Source organism: Encephalitozoon intestinalis, chromosome X (assembly GCF_000146465.1).
Source record: "Encephalitozoon intestinalis ATCC 50506 chromosome X, complete sequence".
NCBI lineage: Eukaryota > Fungi > Microsporidia > Unikaryonidae > Encephalitozoon > Encephalitozoon intestinalis.
In genome coordinates, this window is record NC_014424.1 from 78,496 (window position 1) to 106,468 (window position 27,973).

Below are 27,973 nucleotides of genomic sequence, written 5' to 3' on the forward strand. Positions count from 1 at the left end.
TTTTTACGATTATTTCTCCCTGGACGGAATAGTCCCGAGTGTTATGTCTGGAAAGAAGGAGAGACTTCTGAAAAAGTATTTGGAAAAGAAAAAGAGGCAGAGGAATAGAGATGAGCTGTATGCACAGATAGCTGCATTATGTAGGCCTGAGGAGGATAGAAAGGAACAAGAAAAGTCTGAAAAGAGGAAGCTGGAAGAGGTCCGGAGTGATTCTGAAGACATCTCGTTGTCAGTCTCAGAAGACTCTCCATCTTCCTCAGAAAATGAGGTAGGCCATTCTTTACAAACCAAGGCGATGGATGTTGGATGTGAAACCATGAAAGACTCGAATGAGGAGGAGGCAATGGATATGTATTTGTGGGATACCCACGCAAGAAACATCCAAGAAGAAGCCAAGAATGCCATGGTATTTTCCGAGGATAAAGAGTCTTCGGAGTGTGAAGACGGCACTGGAGATTCTGTTTCTGAAGACAGAAATACCTACATTTCTGAAGAGACAGGAAAAGATGTATCCAAAGAGTATGAGACAAAGACTCTTGAAAACCGACGGGAAGACATCGAAGAGTACAGAAAGACATTGCCGATTTACTACGAGAAGGCGGAAATCATATTTACAGTCCGGAACTCCTCGATAGTATTTATTACGGGAGCAACTGGATGCGGGAAGACAACCCAAATTCCACAGTTTCTCTATGAAGGGGGGTTGGGGACATATGGAATGATAGGTGTTACACAGCCAAGAAGAATATCGGCAGTCTCGATATCCGGAAGGATCAACGAAGAAGCTAATGAGGATATTTGTGGATACAAAATCCGGTACGAGTCGTCGGTTACTTCTGAAACCAAGATCAAAGTAATGACGGACGGAGTACTACTAAGAGAAATACAAGAGGATTTTCTCTTGTCAAAGTATTCTGTCATCATCATTGATGAGGTTCATGAAAGAAGCACTAACATCGACCTCCTAGTCTCTATGATTCCTCGGATCATGAAGATAAGAAAGGAAAGAGGAAATGAGCTTAAGCTAGTTCTGATGAGTGCCACCGGAGATGTGGATGAATTCAAAGCATTCCTTGGAGACATTACTGTCTTTAGATGTCCTGAGAAGGGATTCCAGGTGAACACGTTCTATGAGGAAAGGACCGAAATGGACTATCTGAATGCAGCATATGAAAGAATAAGAAAGATAATTCTTTCTGGATCCGACTCTGGAAAGAGAAGAAAGATGAATGGAGAAAGGTCGGATGTGATTGGCTCTGCCGTTTCCAACGACAAGTCTGCTTCAATTCTTGTTTTTCTTAGCAGCAAGCAAGAGATATATCAGCTCAAGAGTAGGCTGGAAGGTTCTGGAATGGATTTGACTGCTCTCCCTCTCCATTCATCTCTCTCTCGAGCGGAGCAGGAGCTTGTGTTTAAAAAAACTCCGAATAGGAAGGTAATACTTGCCACCAATGTTGCAGAAACCAGTATTACAATACCAGACATTGTCTTTGTGGTTGATTCGGGGAAAGTCAAGAACCGGATGGTTGACTCCGAGGGAATTACAAGATACTCTGTCGACTTTATTACGAAGTCAAGCGCAACCCAAAGAATGGGAAGAGCTGGGAGAACCGGGCCTGGAATATGCTACCGACTGTATTCTGGAAAGGCTTATGAGAAGTTCTTTGAGTGTATGGAGCCGCAGATTTTGAGAGAACCTCTTGATGGAGTAGTGCTCGGCCTTCTGTCTCTGGGAATTGGAAATGTTTATGGATTTCCGTTTCTCTCCAGGCCTGAAAAGAAATCCATAGCTAGTGCCACTATGCGCCTCCAAGCACTGGGTGCAATTGATGGAAACCTAAGGTTAACAGAGCTGGGGAAGAAGATGTCGATGTATCCTGTAGAACCTAGGCTGGCAAGACTGCTTTGCGCACAGGGATTTGAGGATATATTTACTGAAATCCTTGTTCTTGTCAGCTTGATTTCCTTGGGTATCGAAGTGAGGAGGAACCACAGCAACGGAAAGTATTTTGAAGGCTCCAAAAGCGATCTTCTAGTTCTTCTGGGAATCTACAATGATTTCTTGAAGAGTAGAAATAGAAAGTCGTTTTGCACAGAAATGGGCCTGGGCTATACAACAGCAGTTGAGGCGATGAAGATGATAACACACCTGGCAAAAATCACTGGTGGTACAGTGGACAAAGTTGGGTCCCTAAACTTGACTCCGGACACATGTTCCCGAATAAGAAACATAATATATCGAGGATTTGCAGATCACCTAGCCATGCCTTTATCCGGCACTCATTTCTTTCAAAAAGAAGAAGTCTCTCCATCGAGGGATAGCGTCTCGGTTGAAAGCGGGGACTTTGTTGTCTTTGGGAGCCTGGTTTCTAGCAAAGGGAAGCTATATATGAAAAACATCACCATTGTCGAGGAAAGCTGGTTTTAAAATCCAAAGTTTTCTTCTTTAAACCTCTGCTTTATTACTTTTTTCTGATCCTTTTTTTAGGTTTAGTCCCCTTTCTCTCGGTTTTTTCAGGCTTAACAAACTTTTCAAACTTGACGTTCTTCAGCTCTGCCATTCCAGGTATTTTCTCCAGAAAGAAAAGCTCGGCCAAAGAGTTGAAGTCCAAGCCCTTGTAGTCCAAGATGTAAGACACAAAGTGCTCCTTGTATGACCTTATGTAGGACACAAAGGCCTTAACAGAAAGGTTTAGGAGATCAGAATCAATCTTGCTCTTTATGTCGCTATAGGAAGTCGAAGGCTTTATCTTGTAACTGCTCTCTGCCACGGGAATCCCCTTCAGCTTTAGAAACTCGGTATATGCTTTCTCATTCGGCATCACAAAGAGGATGGACTCCCCTTTGCATCCATTTCTGGCCGTTCGTCCACTTCTGTGGACTATACTGCTGTATTCCTTTGGGATGTCAAAATGCACTACCAAATCCACATCCTGAAAGTCGATTCCCCTTGCCGCCACGTCTGTGCAGAAAAGAAGGCTGTTTCCCTTGAAAAACTCTCTGTAGACCCTATTTCGCTCATCTTGGGGGATCTTCCCATGTATCTTGCAGATGTTTTGCAGCCCAGCTCTCGAAAGCAGACTAGAAAAGAAGTCCACCTCGTTGCAAGTTGCAAAGAAAACAATACATCTTCGCCCAGGGACAATATCAACTAGAGCAAATAGCTTGTCCATAGGACTTAGAACAATATATTCGAGAGCGACAGGCATTGCGTTGTTCCCTACATTGATGCTAACAGGATTCCTTAGAGAAGACATCGAGAGCTTGCTCACAGAGTCGTTGATTGTTGCGGAAAATAGGCCTGTAACTCTGTTTTTTGGAAGCTTTGCAAGTAGTTGCAGGAGCTTTTCCTCAAACCCAAAGCCCAGTAGCTTATCTGCTTCATCAAGTATAGCATGTCTGACCCGTGAAAATTTCTTTGTGTCTCTACCGACAATCTCCAAGAGTCTTCCCGGCGTTCCAACAACAATGGGAAATTCCTTCTTCATTCTTTCGTAGTCATCTTCAATGTTCATTCCGCCGATAAAGCATTCGCATCCCACCCCAAACAGATCGGCTACGTCCTTGATCTGCAAGGCAAGCTCTCTAGTCGGTGTGATAATCATCGCTACAATTCCCTTCTCTTCTCTCCTGTCGTATATCGCACTAAGTATTGGTGCAAGAAACGCCATGGTCTTTCCTGTACCTGTTGGAGACTGGACCACCACATCCTTTCCCTTCAGCATTTCCGGAACACACATCTGTTGAACATCAGTCATCTTCCCAAACCCGTTCGCTTCTATTTCCTTCTTCAAAATGCTGTTTATAGGAATATCTTCAATTCCCCTGGGACGCATTAAAACCGGGACACATCCTAGTTGATCTAAAAATACAAAATTCCGTAAAACTTATAGCTCTCTCTAAACTTTTATTCTCAGCTTCCAGAAGGTAGAACCCATGTCTTTAGTATCGAGTTGTATCTTTTGAAAACAGAGCGCGAGATGATTCCGTCCTCAACCAATAAATAGCCGTACTTGAAGACCACGTTCATCTTGATGTCAGGTGGGCACTCCCCGAGCCCCTGTATGATGAGATCCATAAGCATCTCCTGCTTCTCTATTTCTCTCATGTGTCCGTCGAGAATAGAGAAGAACATGGAGGCCTTGATCGTTGATCCATCTATGTCGTTAAAGTCTATCATTTCCACTAAGAACATCGAAAATGCTTCTATCAGATCGAGAGAGGAAGCGTTCCTCACTATTCTCAGGAGAGTTATTTGCTTGACAACATCGTCCATGTCCACTCTGTCCAGATCCTCCCGCTCAACCACAGAAAGCAGATACAGCACAACATCGTCAAAAAAAGATGTTCCTCTTCGGGGCTCCTTCTCCTCGAAAACAGCCTCCTCAGCCTCATCCTCCAAGTAGTTGTAGTGAATAACTCTTCCCTCAGAAAAGACTATGTGGTCCATAAAGTCCTCCTTTACCGAAATATCATCCCATATAATGCATCTGTCTATGTTTCCCCCGATAAAGCATCCATGCCCAACCACCGAGTTCTTGATGAAATGATTCATCTTAAACTTCAAGTCGCATCCGATAACAGTATTTGATATCGGTTCATGGAACTCCACATCCGGGATGTCGAAGAAAAAGTTGCTTTCCACCTGTACAAAGCTCCGAAAATCCCCAGAGTTATGGCATTTAAATCTCAGTAGGTCCACAGCTTTTCCCTCCCTGACATCTTCGTTGAACTTAAAGTAGTCGTACAATGTGACAATCTCCCTGCTGTAAAATCTATTTCTTCTTTCAATGCTGAGTTGCTCTATGTTTCCATTTACATCCATCATATCTCCCTGTCTGCAGCACATTATCTTGAAGTTATATGCGTTGAACCCAAGAATCCCTCCAACCAGATCCCCAAGAGTTTTGAAGTCGAAGTTCTCTGTGAAGAGTGGAAAAATTGCCGATGACACAACTGCTATTGTCGGGGAGGATAGATTTGCAGTGAATTCGATCGTCCCATCGCTTTCTACTGCCTCTCTAACCTTCTCACTGTTACACTTCTCATTGATACATTTGTTGTAGAAGATAACCTCATTGTCCCGGAACCCATATAAGTGCGACACCCTACTGTTGCTTTCGTTAGGGTGCAAAAACAGAGTCATCACAAAGCTTTTGTCTTCTCTATGCCTATTGATAATACTTCTAAGAGGATAGTTCGTATAGTGATTTGCATATATGACCAGAAGATCGTCGAACTCAAGTCCGTTGTCATCGATGTGTCTCATCAGATCTCCCAACGATTTCCCATCGCATCCAAGCGATATGATATTCATCCTCCCCCCAAGTTCTGTTTTCTTGACATGTTTTATCACCTCTTCGCAATCACTCCCTGCAAGAACCACATTGAAGAATTTCTGATCACAAAGGCTCGATAGAATATACTCTATCATGGGTATATTTGCCACAGGAAACAGAGACAAATTTTTCCGGAGGCTGGTCATCTCCGCAGGGATCTGCTTTGTCTCATAGAAGTCACAAATCAAAAGGATTATCTCTCTGTTTTCCCTTATAAAGTTTTTAATGTCCCTGATTTCCATCAATTGAAGGGTATTTAGATTTATTTTTGTTTATCGCCTAGACACTATTGATACATCCCAATCAAAACGGCCACACGTTCAGGTATCCTATTTGTGTTCCCCATCTCAAGCACCATGGCCATCAAGTTCCTCTACAGTGTTTCAGGCCTGCCTGCCTAACATGCAAACTATTTCATAATCAAAATTTAATTTTCATAAATATTACTTGCCTCTCCTCGCCCTGCCGATCTTTGCAGTGTTTCCTTTATCCTTTCAGCCCTTTCAACAATTTCTTCCGGAACCCCTGCCATTCTTGCAACATACAACCCATGGGAGTCCCAGGACGTCCCATCCATGAGCTTGTACAAAAACACAATGTCCTTTCCCTTAACCGTCGAATTCATATATCCATTACTGACTCCTTCAACCTCTCTGATGATCCTGTGATAATGGGTTGAAAACAGAACATGGCATCCTCTCTCCTTAAGGTAGTCCAGAACGGCCCTGGCAATGCACTCTCCGTCTCGGGTCGAAGTCCCTCGTCCAAGTTCGTCCATCATCACAAGGGAGTTTCTTGTTGAGTGCTTCAGGATGCTTGCCGTTTCCCCTAGCTCAACCATAAACGTCGATTCTCCCTTTACCAGGTCATCCCGTGCCCCTATCCTGGTAAATATCCTGTCAAAGAGAGGCGTCTCCATCTTCTCACAGCACACATCCATTCCTGCCTGGCTGAGAATTACATTGAAGCACAAAGTCCTTAATAAGGTCGACTTTCCCCCCATGTTGGCACCAGTAAGCACAAGAATTCTCTTTTGTGCATTGTAGTCATTTGCTACAAAGGTAGGATATATTGGATTCGACATTCCACAGATGCGAAGCCCTTCCGAAAAGGTGGGGGTTGTTGCTCTGTTCCTTTGCGAAAAGGTAGTAAACGAAAGATAACAATCTACATTTGCAAGTTCCCAGAACATCTGGCGGAAGAAAACAACATGTGGAAGAAGTACATCTATGGCTCGCCTAAGCAACGACCCCTTGGATTGGAATATCTTCTCTTCGCACTCAACATATCTTTCAACAAGATTTTTCAAATCTCTTGTGTAGTACCTATTGGTTCCCTTGGTGGAAGACATTATGAAGTAGTCTGATGGAACTTTCGTCTCCTTTGCTACCTCCATTTGGAATATGTCCTTTCCTACGTCTTTGAACTTTATCGATTGACATTTTAGCCTGGCCTTTTGTTCCCGTAAATATTCATTCAGGCCTTCCTCAATTTCTCTCCTTTCTTTCATCAACTGGCACAGTTCATCTCCATCCTCCTCTCCAGGAGATATTTCTGTCTCGCTCACATCATAGATTTTACGGTGCCATTCAAGCACTTTGCTTATTTCCCGGCTGAATTCTTCTGCCTTTGCAACCATAGATTCTGCGCTATCACTTTTCTGGCCCTTCAGTGTCTGTACCAAGACATCTCCTGCCTCTCTACAGGCATCCAGACACCTAATGAATTTGTTTAGGTCCTTAGTACCCGGGTTTCCATTGAAGAGCCTTGTCAAAAGCCTCTCCCCATCCCCTATCCTCGCCAAGGCATTCTTTAGGTTAGAAACCTCCACCTCTTTGAACATACGTGCTGTTTCTTGTCTCTTTGCAATGTCCTCCCTCCTTACAAGTGGTGCTGCTATCCATCTTCTAAGGAGCCTTTGTCCAAAGGGTGTGCTAGAGAAGTCAATTGCCTTGAAGAGAGTCTTCTCCCCTGTTCCATTGTAATTGTTCTTGAATATCTCCATATTCCGGAGAGTGGCGTCATCAACAACCATGGTTCTTGCCTCGTCCTGAAGCTTCGAGATCTTTACATTCTTCAAAGCATCACTTCTCCGAAGCTTCTCCATATACTTTGCCAAATACTGGAAACATACATACTCTCTGGAGTTTGAAAACTCATACTTCTTGCTTGACACATATCCCGTCTTATCAGGCACAACCCGTGGAATCCCTGGGATGGTGAAGTCTGCAATCATCTCCCGGACATCGTGTTGGGACAGAATTGTCTTGATTCCATGTCTTGCTCTGTCATCACAGAAAGACGAAAAATACACTTCTCCAATGCTTGCATCATACAGCAAAACAGATGTATGAATCTCTCCATTGCACTTCTCTGCATAACAAATCTCATCTGTCGCCACACTCATCAAATACATAGGAATTGACGACTTCATGTAGTCTATATTGTATATCGTCCCCTGTGTAATAATCTCCTTAAGCTCTCGCCGTATTATTTTGTCCTTGGCCATCCTGCCCTCCACTCCCTTGCTCAGCTCGTCTCTTTCTCGTATCTGCTTTCCAATCATGTTTTCGCTTTGGTCTACTCTAGCAATCTTGTATCCGTTCTCCAGAAACTTTCTGGTCCAGTAGTCAAGACTACTCTCAGGGAACCCGGACATCTTCATGTTTACTCTATCTGTAATTCTCAGATCAAATAGTTTTGCTCCGATAAGTGCATCGTTCTCGTATAGCTCGTAGAACTTTCCCTTCTTAAAGAACACAATCGTATCAAAATGATCCTTCTTTATGTCCCAAAATTGCTTTTCAAAGGGTGTAAATCTATTGTACTCGCTCTTCGGTATCAAGAGCGTTGAGGGATCATATCCTTCTTCTCCCACTCTTCTCCCGTTTCTGTCCCTAATATCTTCCAGAAATTTATATCTCTCCTCTGTCTTCTTCTCTTCTTTTTCTTCTTTTCCTAATCCCTTGTTGCTTCTATAAGATGGCTCCACATCCGAGGGTACTATAGGTTTGGAACCATCTGCTGCCTCTTCTCTTTCCTCGGGACTTGGAGCCTTACAAATTCTCTTGTGCTCCTTGAGATCCAAAATACCAGTGGAGTTTCTGCTGTTCTCCAAATCAACCATCCGGTCCAATGTCTCCCCAGAATCCTCCTTTTTCTTCGGAGCTTTAAAGTAGTCAAATAGTGTCTTTCTTTCTTTCATTTCCTGGCCTCTTACCACCGAAAATTTATACAGGCCTGGGGCTTTTTACAGATGCACTTGCAACTAGAACAAGCACAACAAAGGCTGCTACAGACATCAGCTCCAAGCTTACATCTGGAGTCCGCCCAGACAGAAGCACGCCCATAGTTACTGTGAGTGTGGAGAGAAGATGCCTCTGGAACAGCTTCATGGAGTCTTTGCTGACACATTTGTTTATGCAGGGACAATGATGATCAAACCCAAGCACACATCTCTCGCAGATAGAGCAATGTTTGGTTCCACCAGCTTTCCGTACTAGGCACGTGTAGCAGAAATGCTCCATTGTGTATTCGTCTTGTTCTATCATCGTAGACACCAACTCCCTTGCCTCTTGGTATGTACCCACAGGACCGAACCTTGGTCTGGTCAAGAACAAACAAACCAGATTGAAGAAATACTCAAGTGTGTGGGTTGTATGCTCAAAGTCTTCTCCAAGCACCTTGTAGCTAATGTAGAAAGAATAAAACAGATTGAGATACACAGGAAGTCTTGTGCGTGCCACTCTTCCCCAGAAGATCAGAAAAACAGCAACAACTCCAACTTGCCATGCCTTCCCTAAGAAAAAAGATCCCCAGTGCATCCCTATCGATATTCCTTCTATCATCCAGATCTTATACCTGTCCGTAACTCGATTTGCTTCCAGAAACCTCTCCACATTCCTAGCACGCTTTCCCCTTGCATATACACGCAGCGTTCTTCCCTTGAAGTCTTCGACACCCGCGTCTGCACCATAGCTCAAGAGAAGAACCATTCCTAGCACATCGTCAAATCTGGCACACGTATGCAACAGCCCCATTCCACTTTTGTTCACATAGGTGATGTCTGCACCGTTTTCTATCAGGAGTTTCATAACCTTATAGTTTGAGTTGTAAAGTGCATAGTATAGGGGCGAGCTATCAAGAGCTCCTCCAACACTGTTAACAATCCCAGGATCCTTCACCAGTCTATGGCAGACGTCCAGGTTGTTGTACATCGACGCCCAATGAATAAGACCGGTTCCATCGGAAAAACTGTAGCTGTTTGGAACCGAATCCAGAAATACTGAGCTATTTGCCATTAAGGCTGCCTTTATTTCCTCATCGTCCATCCGATAAACAAAATAGATAAATATAAGGTTGACAGGAGGCAGGAGAAAATGAACTCCTGGAGCATCTGGGAAGGATCTAATAAAAACATATTCGGAAGACCCTATGATTCATGACGAAAAGATGCTTCTGAAGTCTCTGGAACACAAAAATATAGAGGAAAAAGAGATCTTCCCCTCAATATGCTCTGTTCTTGGCCTTCAGTACTTCTCGGAGGAGAACGGAGCCCTGGCACATACGCTTGCAAGTCCTTCATTCATCATAGACATATCTGGATTGAGTGCAAAGCTGACTTTTGTTGACGAAAGCTTTTCAAGGTATTTTAAATATGTCGAGTTCTACTTGTGCCAACATCTTGAGAAGAGGAACATGCGGGACTTCTACTTCTACCTTAGGATGTTTGTGCGGATGGAGACGGGAAACGAGGGGCTTGAGGAAAAGGACTCGGGAGACATTTGCCAATGTGTCTTTAATGGAGGCTACTGCATAAATCCGTCTTTCAGGGATGTGGCTAAAAGTAGTACCGATGGGATTTACGACATATACAGGCACAGATTTGAATATCACATGTACACGAAAAGATTTATCTTCCCCATTCCTGTGAATGATCCTGTAGAAGATGAGGACTCTGGCTTCTTGGTGGCCGAGGGTGTGAATGGAAAGCAAATGAATGCAAAGGTAAGCCTGAACCTGTCCAGATACTTTGGGCCCAAAGCCTTTGACCGTGAGGTGCTCAGGATACTTCCCCATATAGGCTTTTATTGGAAAGGAATGGTGGATCATGAGGAAGTGGTTGTTCGGAAGGACCTTGGTGTATATGTCAACGGAGAGCTACGTAGAGATGCAGCCTTTCTCATGAAGCTTGGGAAGAACTTGCATCTTTCTCTTAACTTCCTCAGGGACTAGTCTCCCATGGCCAAGACTCTTCTTATCGCACCCTGTACTTGAAAGTTCACAGGAGACAACCCTCCTCTCATAATGCTGGTTGTGAACGGGACTGGTCTAAGAAGAAACTCAATTATAGAGTTATGTGTGTTTCCGGACATGAATGTTCATAGAATGATGGTTGAGCTGAGCAAACAGACAGACAATCCTGTATTCTTCGACACCGTTGGAAACCTAAGAGTAGTAGCAGATGCCTCGTTTATCCTGAGCTATAGAAAACTTGTGAAGGCACTTCTGTCCCTGAAATCTAGAAGAGGATTTGTGCTGTTCATTGATTCCATTTCATTTCTTGCAGATAAATCTGTGGCAAATCTCCAGAGGTTTTACAACATTCTGTGGATGCTGATATACGAGAACGATGCCACTATTGTTGTATCGAACCACTACAGGATCGTTAGAAATCGAGGAGCTCTTGACTTTGCACTTGAGTTGGGACAGAGGTGGAAAATGATGGTAAGCTACAGGATTATGTATAAATATGTTGGGGACAAGGTTGTTGCAAAGATCTATAGCGACGAGTTATTTGAGAAAGTTTGAATACATGAAAGTTTATAAAACCAATTCACACAACCCCTGTCTTAGATGTTTTATTCTAAAGCGACTGCCGATGATGAGAGCTCTTGGCTTAGGCTTGCTAGTAGGGATTAAACCCACCCTCTGCAATATCCATATGATGAGAGCAACAAAGAGTCTCTGAGGCCTTCAAATTAATGTTTATTCCATCTTCCCCCATCGCTTTCCAGAAAGGTCATTGAGGCCAAGCATCATGCATCAAACTGCTTTAATAATCGTCGCCTCGAGTAAGAATCTCCTTTCCATTCTCGCTTAGATAGACAGTGTGCTCGAACTGGGCAACCTTGGAGCCGTCGATGTCGTTGAGAGGGGGATATGGAGTAAAGAGGCCCATCATCGTAAGAAGATTCACACTTTTTAGAGACCCGCCCTCAACCAGGTTGTAGTGATCCAAGTGTCTCGGACTGAAGGGAAGAGTTCCAAACGAGCTCTTTACAAACTCATAAACCTTTATCAGATCCTTATTGAAGAGCTTCCTGCTCTTGTGCACATTCAGCATGAAGTGGGAGCATGGAGATCTATCGTTTATGAATCCCTTTCCTGTTGTTGCAAAAGTCTCCACAGCATAAAACGTGTCTCCCTTGATTCTTGTTGTGTCTCTGTTGTTAACAGCAGGTATTGAAATCCCGCCGTGGATCTTGAACTGCGATATGGAATGCCCATGAAGATCAGACACCGGCCTAATTGGCCATGTTTTCCCTTCTATTTCAACTTCGTAACTTGTGATGACTTCGTTGATATCTCTTCCTATGTCGCAGACCCTTGCATCTATTCCTAAAGATCTTATTCCTGTCTCTGTTCCTTCCCTGGCTGCCATCAGCAAAGGTTGGAGATTCTCTTGGAATGCCACTGTAAATGCAGAATCCATTATTCGCCCGTTCGAATGTGTTCCAAAGTCGACTTTTAAAACATCGTCTTCTTTGAGAACAATGTCCTCCTCCCCAGGATTGACTGTGTAGTGTGCTGCACATGAGTTCATCGACATCCCTGCCGGAAATCCTATTCCATTGTTTCTTTCTCCCTCCAGAAGTGTTCTTGTCGAGTCTTCTATGGATCTTACAATCTCCAAAAGCGTTATCCCCGGCCTTATGATACTCTGGACCTTGTACCGCGCTCTTCTGTGAGCCTCTGCTGCTCTACGTGCATCCTGTAAGAGGTCGCAGTCGGTGGTATTTTCAATCTCCTCACCCTTTGGCCCAAACAGTCTTCCCTTTCTGTAGCAATCGCCTTTTGGAAGAAATTCAATAGGAAGCTCTGGCGCCTGATCAATCAGAATAAACTTCATTCTATGGGCTCTGGGAATCAGAAATTATCGGCTTGCCATAGCATTTCATTGGGAAACATTATTCTCTAATAACACCAACAGCCCGAACGGCCATAGGCCCCAACCTACAACCAAAGGACTTCCAAACCACATAAACATATTAATTTATTCATCGAAGAATCCATTCAGAACCCTTTCGGTTTCCAGAATCTCCTCCATCTTCTCGTTATACCTTCTCCTCCCAGCCTCCACAATGCTGTCTGCAATCCTTGTCAGAGAATGGTCTTCTCCATTGTATTTTCTGCAGTTGCTACGCATAAGCTCCAAATCGTCCAGAAACTCGTTGAATTTCCTATACTTGTTGTGTCTGGCCTTTGTTTTGATTGTTGTTAGGTCAATTGGGTTGTCCACAATCAAGGGATAGTCTGGAAATTTCTTGATAGACACAGGCCTATGGAATGCAATAGAATATGGAATCTGAAAGAACTGAGCAAGAAGATCCAGCATGATCTCCTGCAGATACACTCTGGCTTTTCTTTTTTCCGCTTCAATCTTCTTCTTCGTCATCTTTGCTGCAGATGCAAACTTAGGACATGCCTTGTTCGTCTTCATATGCCCCACTTGTCCACAGCTTCCACATGTCAGCACTCCCTTCCTTTCCTCGGATATTTTCTTCTTCCGTGCCTTCAAATACGCCTTGATAACACGAGGATCAGAAATCCTTTCAGTTTCTACATAGGAAGATTCCCCCTCCCCGTAAGTACGTCTAATAGTAAGGAATGTCTCTTCAGACAGCACCGTTGTCTCACTCGCCACATCTGTATTTCTTCTTCCTTCTTTATGTCTCCGGGCAAGGAAGGAATCATTAAATGGAATCTCTTCAACAGAGCTTAGAGATGCAAGCTGCTTGTTCCATATCCTGTCGATCTCTTCCTTGTATCTTAGCTGATGCTCGTTAATGATCTTCCGGTTTTCAACCTCGTTCCCTCTCTTAAGCCTGATCTTTCTAAAGCTAAACCCTTCTCCAATCCCCGTGGGGTCTCCAGGCCCGCTCAACTCAAGAAGACCTCTTCCGTTGCATGCATTTACAAAGTTCCGGCTGAGGCACCATGGAGGCGGAACCATCTCCTCCTCATTTTCCTCATCGTCACTTTCGACAACCATTTTGTATCCCGAGTCCTGGAGTTTTCTTTCCCCTGCCAACATGCTCTCGTATTGGCATATGTTCTCGGGAGTAACAAGCTTTCTGAGATCTTCTTCTCCAAGCAATGCAGAGCTCGGCCTCAGAACCCATACATTATCTCGTCCTTTCTTAACACAGTCTGCATACTCCTTCAGCCACTTTCTCTTGCTACCCTCGCTGAAATAAGGAAACATTTCGTCCAGCTGCGAAATCCTCAGCTCCTTGCTTCCCCCCACCTTGCTGTTGAACAAGCGGAATGCTGCAACCTTAAGTCTGTTTTTGCAGAATATATTGAGCTTTCTAGAATGCGGTGCATAAACCTCCTCCAGTGGAAACTGCTGCCCTACACAATAGAGATTGTCAATGTTTCTGTACGTCAGGAACTCCCCATCAGCCGATGACTCCACAATGCACAAGTAGTCTCTGGAGCTGTGTTTGAAAACAGGTGCAATGAACAAGTTGTTTGTGATGGCCTGTATAGATGTCCCAGGCATGACATCTCCAAACCCAGAGAATGGAGAAGGATCCTCGGGGTCCAGAATAGTGTATTGTGACTGGTCAGGCGCATACTCGTCTCTTACATTACTCTTTCTATAATAGATATTGAGTAGACTCACCATCCCCGGATTCACAAGGAAAAACGGTTCCTCCTCAGAATATTCAAACAGCGAGAACGGGCCTCCATCCTTGATTGTTAGCTCTCCCGCTTTCTTTATGATGCTTTGCCCTTTTCCCCTGTTGCCTTCCACTGCTTTGAACCTTATACCACTGCCATTTACCATAAATCTTGGCCTATGGAAGTTCCTAAGCTCCTCCCTTGTATGATTGTTTTTGTAAAACATCGGATCTAGTCGCAACGCAGGAAGAGAATGCTGAACCCCAAACGTCCCCAGGCTGTTCTTTGTCCTCGACTCCTGTCCATAATACTTGTCAAGTGAAATATTATACTTTCCCTTCAGAGGTTTGTCCACAGAAAATACCTCTTTCTGTTTCTTCTTGGGCTTTCCTTGCTTCTTCTCGTCCACCTTTTCGAAGATTAAGTTGGGGTCCTCCAAATAGAGTGTGAGAAACGATTTGTAGTTCTTCATGTCGTTCTCATCCACAACCACGTACTTTTCCCAGTCTTCCTCCAGAATACTGTCCACCAGCTCCATGGTAACCGTATCAGAAGTCCCCAAACTTCCAATCTTGTCGGTGTCGTAGACTACATCGTTCTCCCATTCCACCAAATCAAAAGGATACTTGATCTCCTCAACCCTCTCCAAGACATCCTTGGAAACTTTCCGCTTCAAAATCTCTTTCTCAAGCTGCTTTCTCTTGAGATACTGCTTCAGTCCCGTGCTTCTTGTGGATCCTGAAAGAGCTTGAAGTGTTGTGTTGCTATCCCTTGCATATGTCATGCTGTTTCTGAACTTGCCCTGGTCATCCACTTCATAGCTCATCGACTCGTTCGGAACCTTCCGCCCTTTATACTTCCTAAGCTTGTATTCATAGGACTTCTCAATCACCAGCAGGTCTAGAAACCCCACATTTGCAGGCCTTGTCTCCAAAGTCTCATCCCCGTCTTCCGTAGTTCTCCTTTCTCCACCCTGTGCTACCTTCCTCGAGCAGTTGTCAAACTCAGTCTGCATTCCTGGATGTTTAGGGGGATGTCTTTCAATTCCGAATCGATGGAGAAGCAGATGTTTTTTCAAAGTAGGGGCCCCTCATGAGTATCTCCGGCCCTCAAGACATTCCCCAGGAATACATAAACAACGAGAATCCTTTTGCATACATGAAGGAATACTTTGAAAATCCATTTTTGGATCCAGAGATCAAGCTTCGCCTCAATGCTTTGCAGCAGATGCAGCCTCGGTTTGTTCCTCTTGGAATCAACGGTTCAGTACTCAAGGCAGAGCAGGCAGCCAAAACTAAAGCCATAGTCGAGTCCCAGATAGAGAGATTACTCCAAGAAGGAATGAGTCTAATAAACAGCACCGATCCAGAAAGAGAGGCTGTTTTGAAGAGCAATGCCAACGACCCAAGAATCCTTGATATCTTGATTAGCATAGGTAGGCTGAAGCTCTTGAGTAATCAGGAGAAGCTTAGAGAAAAGGTTTATTGTGCTTTGAAGAGCACGATCCCATCCGATGTGGTGGAGTCCGTTGACTATTCCTCTCCTTTGAAAGAAGACTACCTCTTGGGTGCAATGGAGTATGGGGAACTGGAGGAGAAGTCCAATAAGACAGAGCCGTTGCCATCCCCAAACTATTAAATCTTCAGATGTATCTCTTTTCGTTGAGCACACACATCGATGCTGCCACAAACCCTTCTAGATGATATATACTTTTCATTCCAAGCCTTATCCTCTCCTCATACTTCAAAGCATGGCGTGACAGGAGAAGAAACGTCTTGAAGTCCTCCCCAAGAACAAGGTTGCGCAGTAGCCCGATAAGAATGGTCCTGGGAGATATGCATGTGTTCAGAAGTGCATACAGACTCTTTCTAATTTCAACCAGTCCTTCCGATGTCGGATTACGCTTAATGACTCCTGCCATCGACCCCACTTCTATTTCCCAATCAAGCTTCATTGCCTTACAGTTGTTCTTCGGCCTTTTTGCTTCCTTCTCGTTCATGTTAAAGCAAAACAGCTCGAGAATGCAGAGAGCCCTCCTCATGTTTCCCTCCGACTCTCTACATATCTCTTCAAGTGTTTCCTCCGGGACAGTATAGTTTTCCTTTTCCAGTATCCTACGCATGTTAGACATAATATCTTCGTCGGAAAAGCCTGGGATTCTCAAGAAGAAGCATCTGCTTCTTATTGGCTCTATCAGCCTTGAGAGTTCGTTACACATCAATACGACACGGAGAACATTACTGTACATTTCAATTGTTCTTCTGAGGGCTGCTTGTGCCTCCAGGCTCAACTCTTCCGCAGATGTTATAACAATGAGCTTGATTGGGGTTCTTTTAGCTCTTGAAAGCATCGACAGTATAGGTTTTGTCTGCCCCATCTCCTTAATGATGTTTTGGATGACAGCCTTGTCGTGATGCCCGTACTGGGATGGAGATATCTCGACATACTCGTCAGACTCCATGTACGACACCTCAATCTTTTTGGTTCCGCTTAGAACCTCAACCGTCCTTATCTTTGGCTCAGAGTTTCCTCCATACAAATGGTTTATCAGACACAGGAGAGTGGTTTTCTTTCCGTGCCCAGACTTCCCATGTAGTATCATGTGAGGAATTGTCTCCAGAGTATAACTTTTCAAGAGGCTCGAGATCTTGTCCCGTCCAACCACCTTATCAAACGACGTTGGCCTATACTTTTCAATCCATATCATCTGGGGTGCATGTTCCAAGAGACCTTTTATCTAAGTATATGGTCGGGTACCTTCTGGATTGACTGTTCCTTTACACTCTCTTCTGACACTTCTCTAAAGACGGGCTTCAGATTTCTATGCAGTAAAATACAAGTCCATGGACTTTGAGAGTAAAGACAGGAGATATGGAGATCTTCCCGGGAGACAGACAAAGATTTTCATGAAAAATGAAATTTCCGACGGAGACAGTGCAGCAATAGAAAACACAAGCAGACAAATTCCCCACAGTGAGTTCGAGGCTTTTCTTAAAGATTATTTTGCAGAAGCAGACGAGAAGAAGTTTAATCAGACTGTTTTAAGGACGCCTTTAGACGAGGAATGGCTTGAGGAGATAGTTGGGAAGGAGACTGAATGTGCAAGAGAGGCCATGATAAAGGGTCTTATGGGATGTCTTATAGACGAAGGAGATATTCTTAATGGCTTTTCCGAAGTTCTGGAGGAGGAAGGATCTGCAGAAATGGAAGTGGAAGACTGTATTGAGGTGGAGAAGACTCTAAGATCCTTTTCCCTAGAGAATATAAGGGATCTGGTTAGACTGTACAAAGAACAAGTTTCGATTAACAACAAGAGGAAGGACCTTCTTCGCAAGAAGTTAAAAGAGAGATTGGCCTACTATGGATACTGGATGGTACTGAGGGCCATTGACTCGGAAATTGAGGATTTGGTTTCCCGAGAGAAGGGAAGAAAGAAGGGAATTGAGGAGGAAAGAGCTCGGGAGGTTCTAGAAAAACGTTCCGAATTCATGGAATTATTCAAGGATTTCTCGGTACTTGAGGAGGACTATAGAAACTATGAGGATCTATTTGATCCCAAGGAGAATGTGGATGCAAGTAGGCATGGAGTGTTTCCATACGACTACTTTTCATAAAGAGGGAAGGCTATTAGGAAGGAAAAGATAATGGGCCGGGAGCCCCTGGAATGAGTCTTGAGGAAAAGCTAATGAAAAGGCTAGAGGGAGGGATGTTTCGGATACTGAACGACAAGATGTACCATGGAAAGGGCTTAAAGAAGAGGGACTTGAAGCTATATCATGAGCTGTATGATCAGCAGGTTAAGCGATGGCCAGTTAATCCTCTTGATGTTATTATTGAGAAGATAAAGAAGAAAGGAAATGGCATGGCGATAGCAGACATAGGATGTGGAGATGCTCGGATTTCCAGGGAGTTTGAAAATGTAATGTCCTTGGATCTGAATCCTTCTCGAAAGGATATAATCCGCTGCGATATGAGACAAAGGATCCCTTTAGATGACAAGAGTGTGGACATTGCAGTTTGCTGTTTAAGTATGATGGCTGAGAACATTTCGGTTCCTATGAAGGAGGTAAACCGGATACTAAGGGAGTCGGGGTACTGGTATATAGCAGAAGTCAAGAGCAGGATACCTAATATAAAGCATCTGGAGAAGAAGTTTGAGAGCTTTGGGTTTGAAGTTGAGCATACCGACATGTCAAATGCACAGTTTATTCTTTTCGTTTTGAAAAAGAATCTAGATAAGAATCCGAAGAAACTTCCACCGGTCAGATTGATTCCATGGGTTTACAAGAAGAGATGAAGGTGGAAAGAGGAAACTTGATGTTTACTACCTTTGGCTACTTGGCGGAAACTCCGAAGAAGAAGACAAAAGCTGTTGAATACACCGAGTAGTATATGAAGAACAGGATTGATACAACGATGTCTGGCGTGGTCATAGTGAAGCACTCTCTGCAGTTCTTGTATCCCATCCTCATTACAAACACATTATTCATGATGATGAAGAATGCCAGGAGGTTCATTATCTTTGCAATAACATGGAGAGCTTAAATTAAAGATAGCACTTACCATTTATGATTCTAAAATACAGCTTTCCTTTCTTTGCCATTGGTTTTACAAGAGACAGAGCTGTGGAATATGTTATTATAACTATGAGAACCTGGCTTCCGTAGAAATATCTTGGTGCTAGGGATGCAGTGAGGATCAGTCCGAGGAGCGATGAAATCTTTGAATTAGTAGGGCAAGGCACTTACCATTTCCATCTTGTCTTTGAACATCATTGTGGTCTGGGGTTGGGTGTTTAGATGGTTTGTTGATGCCAAGAAGGGAGGCCATGGTAGCTTGATGGGCTAGAGACAGCAAGGGTTCCCTTGGACACATTGGGAATGGATGGCTAGAACGGAGAAGTAAAAAATATTTCGGGATCCCTATGACTCGGAGATTCACCATGACGCCGAACTCCAGGAATTCTATTAAGACACCTATTTCAGGGGCGAAGGTTGCTCTATTTCCAAGACACTCTGTAGCGGCTGAGGAGATCAAGAGGAGGGATATGAGGCTGGTGAGAGAGAAAGGATACAAGCAGCAGTGTGTTGACACTATTTTAGGGTTTTTGATGGAAAATGGATACGATGGACAGATATCACAGAAGATCATGCATAACCCGTCTTCGAAGGACTTCCAAAGTATCTTCAAGTTCCTGTATGGATTTGTGGACGACTTTGTGTTCTCCTCAAGGTTTGAGGACGAAGTTGTGAATGTGATGAAGAATTTGAGGTATCCATATTGCGGGGAGATTACGAAAAGCCAGCTGAGTGCAATAACACCCCACACATGGCCTGTAATTCTAAGCATGTGCAGCTGGCTAGTGGAGCTGATAAGGCATGGAGCAACTCTTCTCGAGCAGGAGGAAGAGAAGAGTGTTGAGAGCTGTTTCTTTGAGTATGTGTGTGATGGGTATATGAGATTTATGGAAGGAGATGAGGATGATGCGGCTCTTGAGGAGGAATTTGAGAGGAAGGTCACAGAGATATACACGGGGATATTTAAGGAGATCGATCGAAAGAAGGAGGAACTTTCCCGGATTGAGGAGATGATAGGGAAGTCTCGAAGGATGTCTGAAAGCCTTGGAGAGCTGGAGAGAAAGAAGAGAGAGTTGACAGATGATCTGAACATGCTGATAGCTTCTGAGAAACAGCTTGAGGGGAAGAAGAAGAAGTATCTAGGGGCTATTGAGCGTCTTTGCGAAGATATTGCAAGGGTTGAGGAGGAGATTGAAAGCCAAAGGGTACAAGAGGAAGGATTGAGGGTTCAAATAACGAAACAGAAGATCAATCCTGAAGACGTAAGGGAGATGAATACCGAGAAGATGGAGTTATTTAAGGAGCTAGAAAGAATGAAGCCGGAGAAGGAGGGGCTTATGAGAGAGGTAGGAGAACAAGAAAGAGAAGCACAGGAAAAGGTTGAAGAGGTTGAGAAGTTGTTTTTTGATCTGAAGGGTCTTCGAGATGAGATTTCATTGAGGATAGTGAAGGACACAAAGGGAGGGGTCCAAGTAGTGAATGAGGTAAGCAACGAGGTGTTTGACAACGGAATAGCTTCGGTGATTGTACGTCTTGAAGAGGAGCTAAATGGAAGAAGTGATGTTCTTGTGGCAGGGGAGATGAACAAAGGTATGCTTGAGGAAGCAAGGGCAGAGAAGGAAGGAATGTCTAGCGAACTAAGCAACAGACTCAAATATTGCAGTGATAAGCTTTTGATGGCAGGAAAGTTGTATCTGGAGAAGAAGGAGATATCTGAGAACGAGCAAAGGAAGAGCAAGACCGAAATGGAGCTGCTGGAGAACGAACTTCTGAAGCTCAATCTGGAGTCCAACACGTCTCTGCTGATGAGTGAGCAGAAGCTACAAAAAGCCAAGATACTTCTTGACAGAACACTCAACACCATAAACTATGAGAGAGAGGAGATTAGCAAGATGGTGTTTAACTTCTACAACACAGTTGTTGATGTTCATACATTGATCCAGTCACAGGTTGGAGACCTGAGGACCTTACTGAACAGGTGAGAAGGCTGGGACTAATAAAGTTGTGTTTCTTGTTACAAAGATAAGAGCGAGGAGGAGTTTTATTCTGGAATTTTTTGCCCTTTCAAAGGAGGCATGAAGAAGACCAATAAAAAGCCCAACGGAGGGAAATTCCGGAAGGAAAGTAGAATGGCTCGGCCTGACAAAAGAGGGGGGAGAGAAAGGATGAATAACAAGAAGAAGGGGAGTGTACGGGCCGGGCTTGATAAAAAGGTCTTAGTTGAGCCGCATAGGAGGTTTCCAGGGGTTTATGTTAGTCGGGGGAAGGAGGATCTTTTGCTTACAAAAAGCTTGGCACCAGGGATTAGCGTGTATGGAGAAAGGAGGATTACTGTTGATGTTGAGCAAGAAAGAATCGAGTATCGGGTCTGGAATGTTTATCGAAGCAAGCTTGCAGCAGGAATTGTTTGTGGGGTTGAGAACATCCACATGGGCCCGGGAAGCAAAGTGTTGTATCTAGGGGCTTCATCCGGTACAACGGTTTCCCATGTCTCGGACATTGTTGGGAAGGACGGAGTGGTGTATGCCGTGGAGTTCAGTGAAAGATCTGGAAGAGATTTGATCAACATGTCTATGAAGCGTCCCAACATCGTTCCGATAATAGAGGATGCAAGACATCCATCGAGATACAGAATGCTTGTGCCGATGGTTGACTGCATCTTTTCGGATGTTTCACAGCCCGACCAGACAAGAATTGTTGCCTTGAATGCCCAGTACTTCCTAAAGGAAGGAGGAGGAGTTGATGTGTCGATCAAGGCCAACTGTGTCAACTCGTCAGTCCCTGCAGAAACAGTCTTTGCAGAAGAGGTGAACATCCTGAGGAAGCACAACATCAAGCCAAAGGAGCAAGTGACTCTCGAGCCGTTTGAAAAGGACCATGCAATGATAGTCGGGAAGTTTAGGCTGTCCAAGTCTGGAGAAAAGAAATAGTTCCCCCAGGGAAACTCAAAAGCCCTGAAGATGAAATCAGACCTTCATATCCAAATCTTTATTTTGACCAAATAAACGACCTAAAAGTATTATTTCACCATTTCATGGCAGTCTTCTTAGTTTTCTTGTCCGCCTTCTTTTCTACTCCACAGGATTCCTCTTCAAGAATTCCATCGCTTTCTTCCAACTCGGCAACATATCTCTTCTTTCGATTCTGTTTCTTTTCTCTTTCTACTGCAGCCTTGTTTGCCAAATGGAATCTGTCCTTGAGCTCTGTCCCATAGATTCCACTCTCAAGCCTGAGCATGAGCTCGTCTCCTATGTTCTTCTCGAAGTTGATTTTGTTTAAAGTTTTGAGTGCTCGGAGCTTTTCTCTTCTATTCATCTTCTTTCTTCTCACCATATACTTTGTCTTCCCGTGCTCCTTGAAGCGCTCCAACCTTCGGAGATACTGCGTGAGTTTCGAAAGCTTCTGCTTACATTTGTGGATAATCTTTTCATCCCAGAACTCAAGATTCTCTTCTATCTGCCTGAGAGCTTCTTCGTAGTTTGAAGACAGCTTGATCTCTTCGTAGACATCTCTAGGAACATGCACCCGCTCAGGCTCCTTGATAAACAGGAAAAGCTCTTCGCCCATTTCCCGGACTGTTGCATACTTCGAGTTGGCTAGTGGGCATGAAAATCTGTCGCACAACCCAGTTACATTGTTCTTGTTCCTGCACAGAGCGTTCTCTTCTGTCTTCATCTTGAACGAGCAATAGCCTTCTCCACCTATGTTCCTCCATATGCTCTCGTCGGACATCTATCGTGGGTACTGGGTCATACAAATATTAACCGAATATAGACTCAAACATCCCATGCTGCTAAAGGGATGAAGAGAAGGGGTGGCTTCTCAAGTGCTTGAATAAAAACCCATCTGGAAATATCTCTGCTACACTAGTGATTCCAAACTTCTCTAAGAGGTCGGCTAGCTTACTTCGGACTAAAAGATGTCCCTTGTGAAGTCTTCCCTTTATGTGCCTGTCTATCTTCACTTTTGTATCACTTAAAACTATGCCTGCTCCGCACACAGTGCATCTCCCCATCCCTTCTCCGTTGTTCTTTGCATAATATGCTTCCTTGATTCTTTCCAGCTCCCATTTTACCTTCTCGCATTCATCAAAGGCGTGGCACGCTTCCTCCACTTTTCCTTCCATCCCAAGCTGCTCGATACTTTCATAAAGCTTCTTGAACAACTCCTCCTTTTCTTTTATTCTCTCAAGCAGAGGAAGATCTGAAGTATCAGAAGCAGTGCATTTCTTGGCAACATTTCGAACATCCAAAACAATCTCAACAAGTAAACGAAGGAGCTCCCATTCATACTCTTCAGCCCTCTTTCTTCCATTTTTGTTGTATTCAGCCCGGTAATATTCCTCATGGTTACCATATCTGCACTTTCCAATGCTTCTTCTCGTGTTGCGGAACAACTCAAATGGGCAGAACGAAGCAAGCATGTATATGCAGGTGTCTCTCCTCTCCGAAGATAGCTTGTCAGGGTTGTAGATGTCTCTTTCCCGCCCAAGAAGCATGTCAAGAACTTCCCTTGCTCGATCTGTCATTCTAATGGGGGACGATACTTGAACATAGGTAAAGCGATGATGTCTTTCTCAGAGAGAAACAAGCTTTGTTGCTATTCTCCGTTTCCCGGAAGCCGTCATCCTTATCTAAAAACAATCGCATAGAACTTCTGGAGGCCCTTTTAGCCTAACCTGGTAATGATACAGAGGATCTCCCCCCAATCATAATAAACTCGCCACTCTTCAACTTTATGGAGCAGAAGCTCAAGGTCTTCTTCAGAAAAGAAACATAATCATGTGGAAGTCTGGACGAGGTAAGGTCCAAATATCTTAGAGAACCTTTGAAGTGCATGATGACCTCATAGAAAGAAGCCCCATCAAAAGTACATCCAACAAACCCAAGCCCAACCAAATTTGGGTATCTCAAATATACCGTCTTGAACATCCTACTGTCGATCTCCGCCTCTGTCACATGAAGCAGCCTCAAATTAGGAAGACTTTCCCTCATACACTTCAAGTCTCTTCCTCCAACATACATTATCTCTGCCATCTCGAGACCAAGGTTGGTAAGGCACTTCAGAAAGCCCATGCATCGTACAGCGTTCACAAAAGAACACAGTCTTACATCCAAACAGACCCCTTCATCAATAATCTTAAACCATACCAACTCCCTTGAGATACACAGGTCAACGAAGGATTGAAAGTCAATTCCCATGTTGACAAGCTCTATCTTCTTCAATTTTGGCATCTCTTGGAGCTTTTTCATAAGGCCTTCTCTCCACTCATGGCATCCTAAGACATCAACATTCACTAGTGACACACTTACTAGTGACCCTACACCAAGAATATTCATAAGATCCTCATACGCCACAGTAGTGTCCCTCATAACTATTTCCTGCAGCACAGTGTCTATGTTGCTCCTCATCTTTACATTTGCAACTTTTAGAATGCTCAGCTTTCTAATGCATGTATTGTTGATCGAAGCCAAATCAAAAGAACACGAATCACAGACCCTCAGGACCCGAAGGTTGATAAAGGGGTGGAGGTCGACGTCAAATGCAGGCCTTGCCTCATAATACACCTTCCTCTCATATGGTTTCCTCCACGGCGAAAGAATGGGTACTTCCCTTGGAGGCACAGATTTGCACAGAGCCTTTAGACGTCTATCGTATTTTCCAATCAGATATACCAAGTCCCTGGGAATCTGGAACTCAGGCTTGCATGTCTCTCTTGGAATCAAGCGCTTCTTGTTCCCGATCTTAAGATCAGCTATTCTTCTCATACCTCAAGGGATCTCCTCATCGGCATATTTCAGCATTCTTGCTTCTCCCCTGAAGCAGAATGAGTCTAAAAGAGTCTGGAGTAATGGTTATGACAATAGGAGTGACTGTATTCCTTGCTGGTGCCATTCTTCTGATGGACAGGGCGCTCATGATATCCGGGAATCTCCTGATAATCATAGGAATTGCTCTTCTTGCCCGGTCCAGGATGTTCTCCTTTCTGCGCCCAGAGAAAATGCAAGCCATGGTGATTTTTGGAATGGGAATTCTGTTTCAGGTTTACAAGCTCCTTGTCTTTGGCTTTTTTCTGGAGGTCTTGGGCCTGTTCCTTCTTCTGAAAGACAGCATCCCCACATTCAGGACTGTGCTAACAACCTTACTCTTTGGAAAGTTGCAGAAACTTATAAAGTAAAGATCTCGATTAAACACCAACGAATTTATTTCATTTACGAGGAAGACCAGAGCCCATCTCTGTGTTTCTTTTTGGATTCCTACTCCAATGAAGAACTGCTCTGAAGTTCTCCCCTTAAGATTTTCAGCCCATATGTATTGAGCATTCTTATAGCATCTACTTCCTCACGGTTGCATCGGTCTGCATCCCATCTATGCTTCCTCTTGAATATCTCAAGAACTTTCCCAAGACACCGATAGGCCTCCTTTACATCTATAAGCCCAATCATCAGCCTGTTGCAGAGCACATCGCATATCCTGACAGCCATCTCGTTGTCTATGCAGTACTCCACTTCTTCGACAAGGTAGGTGTATTTCTCTGATAGGTGATCTTTCTTCTTCCCCCTTCTTCTATACTTTGCAAGCTTCAAAGCCATTGTTCCGTAGAATCTCGTAAGCCTCTCTGCAGTATCCTTTCCCACCCCTAGTTTCCTTTGGATCGAGACATATGTGTCTTCGGAATACCCATCACTCCCAAGTATCTGAACATATTTCGTCACACAAGGGCCCTTTGGCTTCAATGAAAACTCTCGGATTGCCAAGTCTATGGCATCTTCTGCTATTTTTCTATATATCGTCCACTTCCCTCCTGTGACCGTTAGAAGTCCATTCTTCTCAATCTTGACAAAATGCTTCCTAACAATAGAACTTGTTTCCGAAACCTCGTCATCTTTGACCAGCGGTCTTATTCCTGTCCAGATAGCAGAGACCTCGTCCTTGACCAGCTTTAGGCCCTGCGAAGTGTATGCCCTAACCTCATGCATCAGAAACTTTAAATCCTCCTTTGTTGGAGATGGCGACAACTCATTCTTTGCCTTGATGTCCGTGGCCCCCACAAGAGTCTTCCCCATCCATGGCATGAAAAAGGCTATTCTGTTGTCTCCTGTAAGAGGGTCCAGAAACCCCATTTCCTTGGGTGCATATTCCTTTGGAATAACAATATGTGTTCCCGAACTCTGGGATATAATCTCTCCCGTGCTTGAATCGCTCTTCTTCCTTAGATCATCTGCAAAGCTGCCTGTGCTATTGATAACCCCAAGTCCCTTAATCTCCATTTCCGAGCCTGTAATCCCGTCTTTGCATCGAACTCCCGTAATCTTTCCACCCGAGCTTATCAAGGATTTCACAGACAGGTAGTTCGTTGCCACTGCTCCATGATAAACTGCAGTCATCACTAGCATCACATTGTTTCGAACATCGTCTTGCTGCCCATCAAAATAAACCATTGCTCCACAAAGATTCTTCTTGTTGACATGAGGAAATACATCTATAGCCTCCTTCCTTCCAATAAAATAGCTTCCTCCCAATGATTTCAGCCCTGAGATCCAGTCATAGAGCTTCAGCCCAATGTAATAGTAAGGAATAAGTATCCTGCTGTATACCGGAACCATTATCTTGATGCTATTTGTAAGATATGGCGATATTCTAAACATGGTACTTCTTTCTTCCAACGCTTGCCAAACAAGCTTGTACTGAGACCAATCTAAGTTACTAACTGCACTTGCAAGATACCTTACTCCACCATGGACAAGCTTGGTCGATTTCGAACTAGTTCCTGACCCGAAGTCCCCTGCATCTACCAGAGCTACTTTCAGCCCCCTCGTTGCTCCGTCAAGGGCACATCCCGCCCCACTGCTCCCTGCACCAACTATGATCAGATCAAACACCTCCGACCGAAGTCTCTCCATCATGGCCTCTCTTGTAGGCACCTCCCAGTTCTTGCAGGGCTTCCTGATGCATTTCAGCCTACCCATTACAAATATCTTCTTGTAGAGATATCTGAAGGCCATAAGTACCGAAAGAAACAAAACCACCAGTGCAGCCAGCATCTATGGGCACGAACTCCTTCTTCTCTCTTATACTTCCGGACATCCAATTACTGGTTGACAGGTACAGAGACAAACAAGTATTTCAAGCCTCCTATGAAGAGGCCAATAAAACCGGGTTCGATTGGTCTTCTATCCCTCTACTGCAAATAAAAAAATTCCTAGAGGCCTTTGCAGATGGAAGGAATCAGGTTTGCTGATGTGCTACAATCCTTTGAAAAGAAAACAGAAGATGGCGAATATGTGAGTGTGGAAAGAGATTACAACGAAAGAAAGGTGATAGAAAACGATGTCAAGCGCACAGAGCTGCTGGGTGTGGACAAGAGGAATCAGGAGGCAATTAAGATTCTGAAGAGGCTGCTTTTTGTGGAGCTAGACAAGATTCCAGTTAAGTACACACAGGGGATGAGTGAGGTTGCGTCTGTGTTTGTCCTCTACTACTTTCAGGAAATTGTTGAGGAAGAAGTGGCCAAGGGAATGTTTATCGCCGAGCGGGAAGAGAAGCCTGAGGGAGAAGCTTCGACGGCGGAAGGCTTTTCGGAGCATTTTATTGAGCTACCTGAAGAGGAAACCACAGAGCTTAAGAAATTTCTTTCAAGGCACAAGGACATAATAGCCAAGCTTGGGGTGGTGCTTACAAACGTGTTCAAAAGAAAGCTGGAGCCATTAGTTGCAAACGACTTCAAGCTGTACAAGGAGAATATGAAGATATTTGTGGAGATGATGAAGAAGCGGGGAGTGAAGATTCCAGAGCTGGAAAGCTACAAGTTCATGGGATCTATTCTGACGTTTTTCTTAAGAAACCTGACGAAGATGGAGGATGTCCACAAGGTGTTTGAAATAATCTTGTCATGTCCCAACACCTGCCCGTTTCTTTTGTTAGTACTTTTTTATGGCCAGATCTCGAGTGGCAAGGCTATAGAGAGTATAAATAACAAGCTGTTCCCGAAGGTGGTTAAGCTTGAGGAAGAGTTTATTGAGACTCGGAAAAGAATCGAAAGCAAGGAGGTTTGCCCTTCAAAAAGGAAAATCATGCTGATAGGCGGAGTTATTAGTATAATCACCGCGGTTGTTGTGTATAAGATAACAAGAAAGGAATAAAGCC

At 44.0% G+C, this 27,973-nt stretch overlaps 22 protein-coding genes across 22 annotated transcripts; 10 read left to right on the plus strand and 12 right to left on the minus strand.

Moving 5' to 3' along the window:
* Nucleotides 1-43: 43 nt before the first annotated feature.
* On the plus strand, nt 44-2,428 carry Eint_100630 (HrpA-like helicase; the record flags this gene model as incomplete). The annotated part of the gene is made up of 1 exon (XM_003073703.1): nt 44-2,428. The coding sequence occupies one exon, from the start codon at nt 44-46 to the stop codon at nt 2,426-2,428; it is 2,385 nt and encodes a 794-aa protein (XP_003073749.1).
* A 34-nt stretch (nt 2,429-2,462) lies between these two features.
* Eint_100640 (DEAD box ATP-dependent RNA helicase) lies at nt 2,463-3,836 on the minus strand (the record flags this gene model as incomplete). The annotated part of the gene is made up of 1 exon (XM_003073704.1): nt 2,463-3,836. One exon carries the CDS (start codon nt 3,834-3,836, stop codon nt 2,463-2,465), a length of 1,374 nt encoding a protein of 457 aa, XP_003073750.1.
* Nucleotides 3,837-3,913: 77 nt separating this feature from the next.
* Nucleotides 3,914-5,581, minus strand: Eint_100650 (translation initiation factor eIF-2B subunit epsilon; the record flags this gene model as incomplete). Its single annotated transcript, XM_003073705.1, has 1 exon — nt 3,914-5,581. The coding sequence occupies one exon, from the start codon at nt 5,579-5,581 to the stop codon at nt 3,914-3,916; it is 1,668 nt and encodes a 555-aa protein (XP_003073751.1).
* A 185-nt stretch (nt 5,582-5,766) lies between these two features.
* Nucleotides 5,767-8,544, minus strand: Eint_100660 (MutS-like DNA mismatch repair protein; the record flags this gene model as incomplete). The annotated part of the gene is made up of 1 exon (XM_003073706.1): nt 5,767-8,544. The coding sequence occupies one exon, from the start codon at nt 8,542-8,544 to the stop codon at nt 5,767-5,769; it is 2,778 nt and encodes a 925-aa protein (XP_003073752.1).
* Nucleotides 8,545-8,569: 25 nt separating this feature from the next.
* Eint_100670 (ankyrin repeat-containing protein) lies at nt 8,570-9,670 on the minus strand (the record flags this gene model as incomplete). Its single annotated transcript, XM_003073707.1, has 1 exon — nt 8,570-9,670. The coding sequence occupies one exon, from the start codon at nt 9,668-9,670 to the stop codon at nt 8,570-8,572; it is 1,101 nt and encodes a 366-aa protein (XP_003073753.1).
* A 103-nt stretch (nt 9,671-9,773) lies between these two features.
* Eint_100680 (uncharacterized protein) lies at nt 9,774-10,574 on the plus strand (the record flags this gene model as incomplete). The annotated part of the gene is made up of 1 exon (XM_003073708.1): nt 9,774-10,574. The coding sequence occupies one exon, from the start codon at nt 9,774-9,776 to the stop codon at nt 10,572-10,574; it is 801 nt and encodes a 266-aa protein (XP_003073754.1).
* Nucleotides 10,575-10,646: 72 nt separating this feature from the next.
* Eint_100690 (uncharacterized protein) lies at nt 10,647-11,150 on the plus strand (the record flags this gene model as incomplete). Its single annotated transcript, XM_003073709.1, has 1 exon — nt 10,647-11,150. One exon carries the CDS (start codon nt 10,647-10,649, stop codon nt 11,148-11,150), a length of 504 nt encoding a protein of 167 aa, XP_003073755.1.
* Nucleotides 11,151-11,394: 244 nt separating this feature from the next.
* Eint_100700 (methionine aminopeptidase 2) lies at nt 11,395-12,471 on the minus strand (the record flags this gene model as incomplete). The annotated part of the gene is made up of 1 exon (XM_003073710.1): nt 11,395-12,471. The coding sequence occupies one exon, from the start codon at nt 12,469-12,471 to the stop codon at nt 11,395-11,397; it is 1,077 nt and encodes a 358-aa protein (XP_003073756.1).
* Nucleotides 12,472-12,615: 144 nt separating this feature from the next.
* Eint_100710 (transcription initiation factor TFIID subunit TAF1) lies at nt 12,616-15,264 on the minus strand (the record flags this gene model as incomplete). The annotated part of the gene is made up of 1 exon (XM_003073711.1): nt 12,616-15,264. One exon carries the CDS (start codon nt 15,262-15,264, stop codon nt 12,616-12,618), a length of 2,649 nt encoding a protein of 882 aa, XP_003073757.1.
* Nucleotides 15,265-15,341: 77 nt separating this feature from the next.
* Nucleotides 15,342-15,887, plus strand: Eint_100720 (uncharacterized protein; the record flags this gene model as incomplete). The annotated part of the gene is made up of 1 exon (XM_003073712.1): nt 15,342-15,887. The coding sequence occupies one exon, from the start codon at nt 15,342-15,344 to the stop codon at nt 15,885-15,887; it is 546 nt and encodes a 181-aa protein (XP_003073758.1).
* Nucleotides 15,888-15,891: 4 nt separating this feature from the next.
* On the minus strand, nt 15,892-16,956 carry Eint_100730 (DNA replication factor C small subunit; the record flags this gene model as incomplete). Its single annotated transcript, XM_003073713.1, has 1 exon — nt 15,892-16,956. One exon carries the CDS (start codon nt 16,954-16,956, stop codon nt 15,892-15,894), a length of 1,065 nt encoding a protein of 354 aa, XP_003073759.1.
* A 136-nt stretch (nt 16,957-17,092) lies between these two features.
* On the plus strand, nt 17,093-17,863 carry Eint_100740 (uncharacterized protein; the record flags this gene model as incomplete). Its single annotated transcript, XM_003073714.1, has 1 exon — nt 17,093-17,863. The coding sequence occupies one exon, from the start codon at nt 17,093-17,095 to the stop codon at nt 17,861-17,863; it is 771 nt and encodes a 256-aa protein (XP_003073760.1).
* A 50-nt stretch (nt 17,864-17,913) lies between these two features.
* Eint_100750 (putative methyltransferase) lies at nt 17,914-18,546 on the plus strand (the record flags this gene model as incomplete). Its single annotated transcript, XM_003073715.1, has 1 exon — nt 17,914-18,546. One exon carries the CDS (start codon nt 17,914-17,916, stop codon nt 18,544-18,546), a length of 633 nt encoding a protein of 210 aa, XP_003073761.1.
* Nucleotides 18,547-18,583: 37 nt separating this feature from the next.
* On the minus strand, nt 18,584-19,024 carry Eint_100755 (uncharacterized protein; the record flags this gene model as incomplete). Its single annotated transcript, XM_009163640.1, has 3 exons — nt 18,584-18,789; nt 18,813-18,969; nt 18,998-19,024. 3 exons carry the CDS (start codon nt 19,022-19,024, stop codon nt 18,584-18,586), a joined length of 390 nt encoding a protein of 129 aa, XP_009161904.1.
* Nucleotides 19,025-19,173: 149 nt separating this feature from the next.
* Eint_100760 (chromosome segregation protein) lies at nt 19,174-20,808 on the plus strand (the record flags this gene model as incomplete). Its single annotated transcript, XM_003073716.1, has 1 exon — nt 19,174-20,808. The coding sequence occupies one exon, from the start codon at nt 19,174-19,176 to the stop codon at nt 20,806-20,808; it is 1,635 nt and encodes a 544-aa protein (XP_003073762.1).
* Nucleotides 20,809-20,901: 93 nt separating this feature from the next.
* Eint_100770 (rRNA methyltransferase NOP1) lies at nt 20,902-21,756 on the plus strand (the record flags this gene model as incomplete). Its single annotated transcript, XM_003073717.1, has 1 exon — nt 20,902-21,756. One exon carries the CDS (start codon nt 20,902-20,904, stop codon nt 21,754-21,756), a length of 855 nt encoding a protein of 284 aa, XP_003073763.1.
* Nucleotides 21,757-21,850: 94 nt separating this feature from the next.
* Nucleotides 21,851-22,558, minus strand: Eint_100780 (glutathione-S-transferase-like protein; the record flags this gene model as incomplete). Its single annotated transcript, XM_003073718.1, has 1 exon — nt 21,851-22,558. One exon carries the CDS (start codon nt 22,556-22,558, stop codon nt 21,851-21,853), a length of 708 nt encoding a protein of 235 aa, XP_003073764.1.
* Nucleotides 22,559-22,619: 61 nt separating this feature from the next.
* Eint_100790 (U1 snRNP protein) lies at nt 22,620-23,354 on the minus strand (the record flags this gene model as incomplete). The annotated part of the gene is made up of 1 exon (XM_003073719.1): nt 22,620-23,354. One exon carries the CDS (start codon nt 23,352-23,354, stop codon nt 22,620-22,622), a length of 735 nt encoding a protein of 244 aa, XP_003073765.1.
* Nucleotides 23,355-23,499: 145 nt separating this feature from the next.
* Eint_100800 (uncharacterized protein) lies at nt 23,500-24,594 on the minus strand (the record flags this gene model as incomplete). The annotated part of the gene is made up of 1 exon (XM_003073720.1): nt 23,500-24,594. One exon carries the CDS (start codon nt 24,592-24,594, stop codon nt 23,500-23,502), a length of 1,095 nt encoding a protein of 364 aa, XP_003073766.1.
* Nucleotides 24,595-24,653: 59 nt separating this feature from the next.
* Nucleotides 24,654-25,004, plus strand: Eint_100810 (uncharacterized protein; the record flags this gene model as incomplete). The annotated part of the gene is made up of 1 exon (XM_003073721.1): nt 24,654-25,004. The coding sequence occupies one exon, from the start codon at nt 24,654-24,656 to the stop codon at nt 25,002-25,004; it is 351 nt and encodes a 116-aa protein (XP_003073767.1).
* Nucleotides 25,005-25,083: 79 nt separating this feature from the next.
* Eint_100820 (glycerol-3-phosphate dehydrogenase) lies at nt 25,084-26,871 on the minus strand (the record flags this gene model as incomplete). Its single annotated transcript, XM_003073722.2, has 1 exon — nt 25,084-26,871. One exon carries the CDS (start codon nt 26,869-26,871, stop codon nt 25,084-25,086), a length of 1,788 nt encoding a protein of 595 aa, XP_003073768.2.
* A 174-nt stretch (nt 26,872-27,045) lies between these two features.
* Eint_100830 (uncharacterized protein) lies at nt 27,046-27,969 on the plus strand (the record flags this gene model as incomplete). Its single annotated transcript, XM_003073723.1, has 1 exon — nt 27,046-27,969. One exon carries the CDS (start codon nt 27,046-27,048, stop codon nt 27,967-27,969), a length of 924 nt encoding a protein of 307 aa, XP_003073769.1.
* Nucleotides 27,970-27,973: the final 4 nt, after the last annotated feature.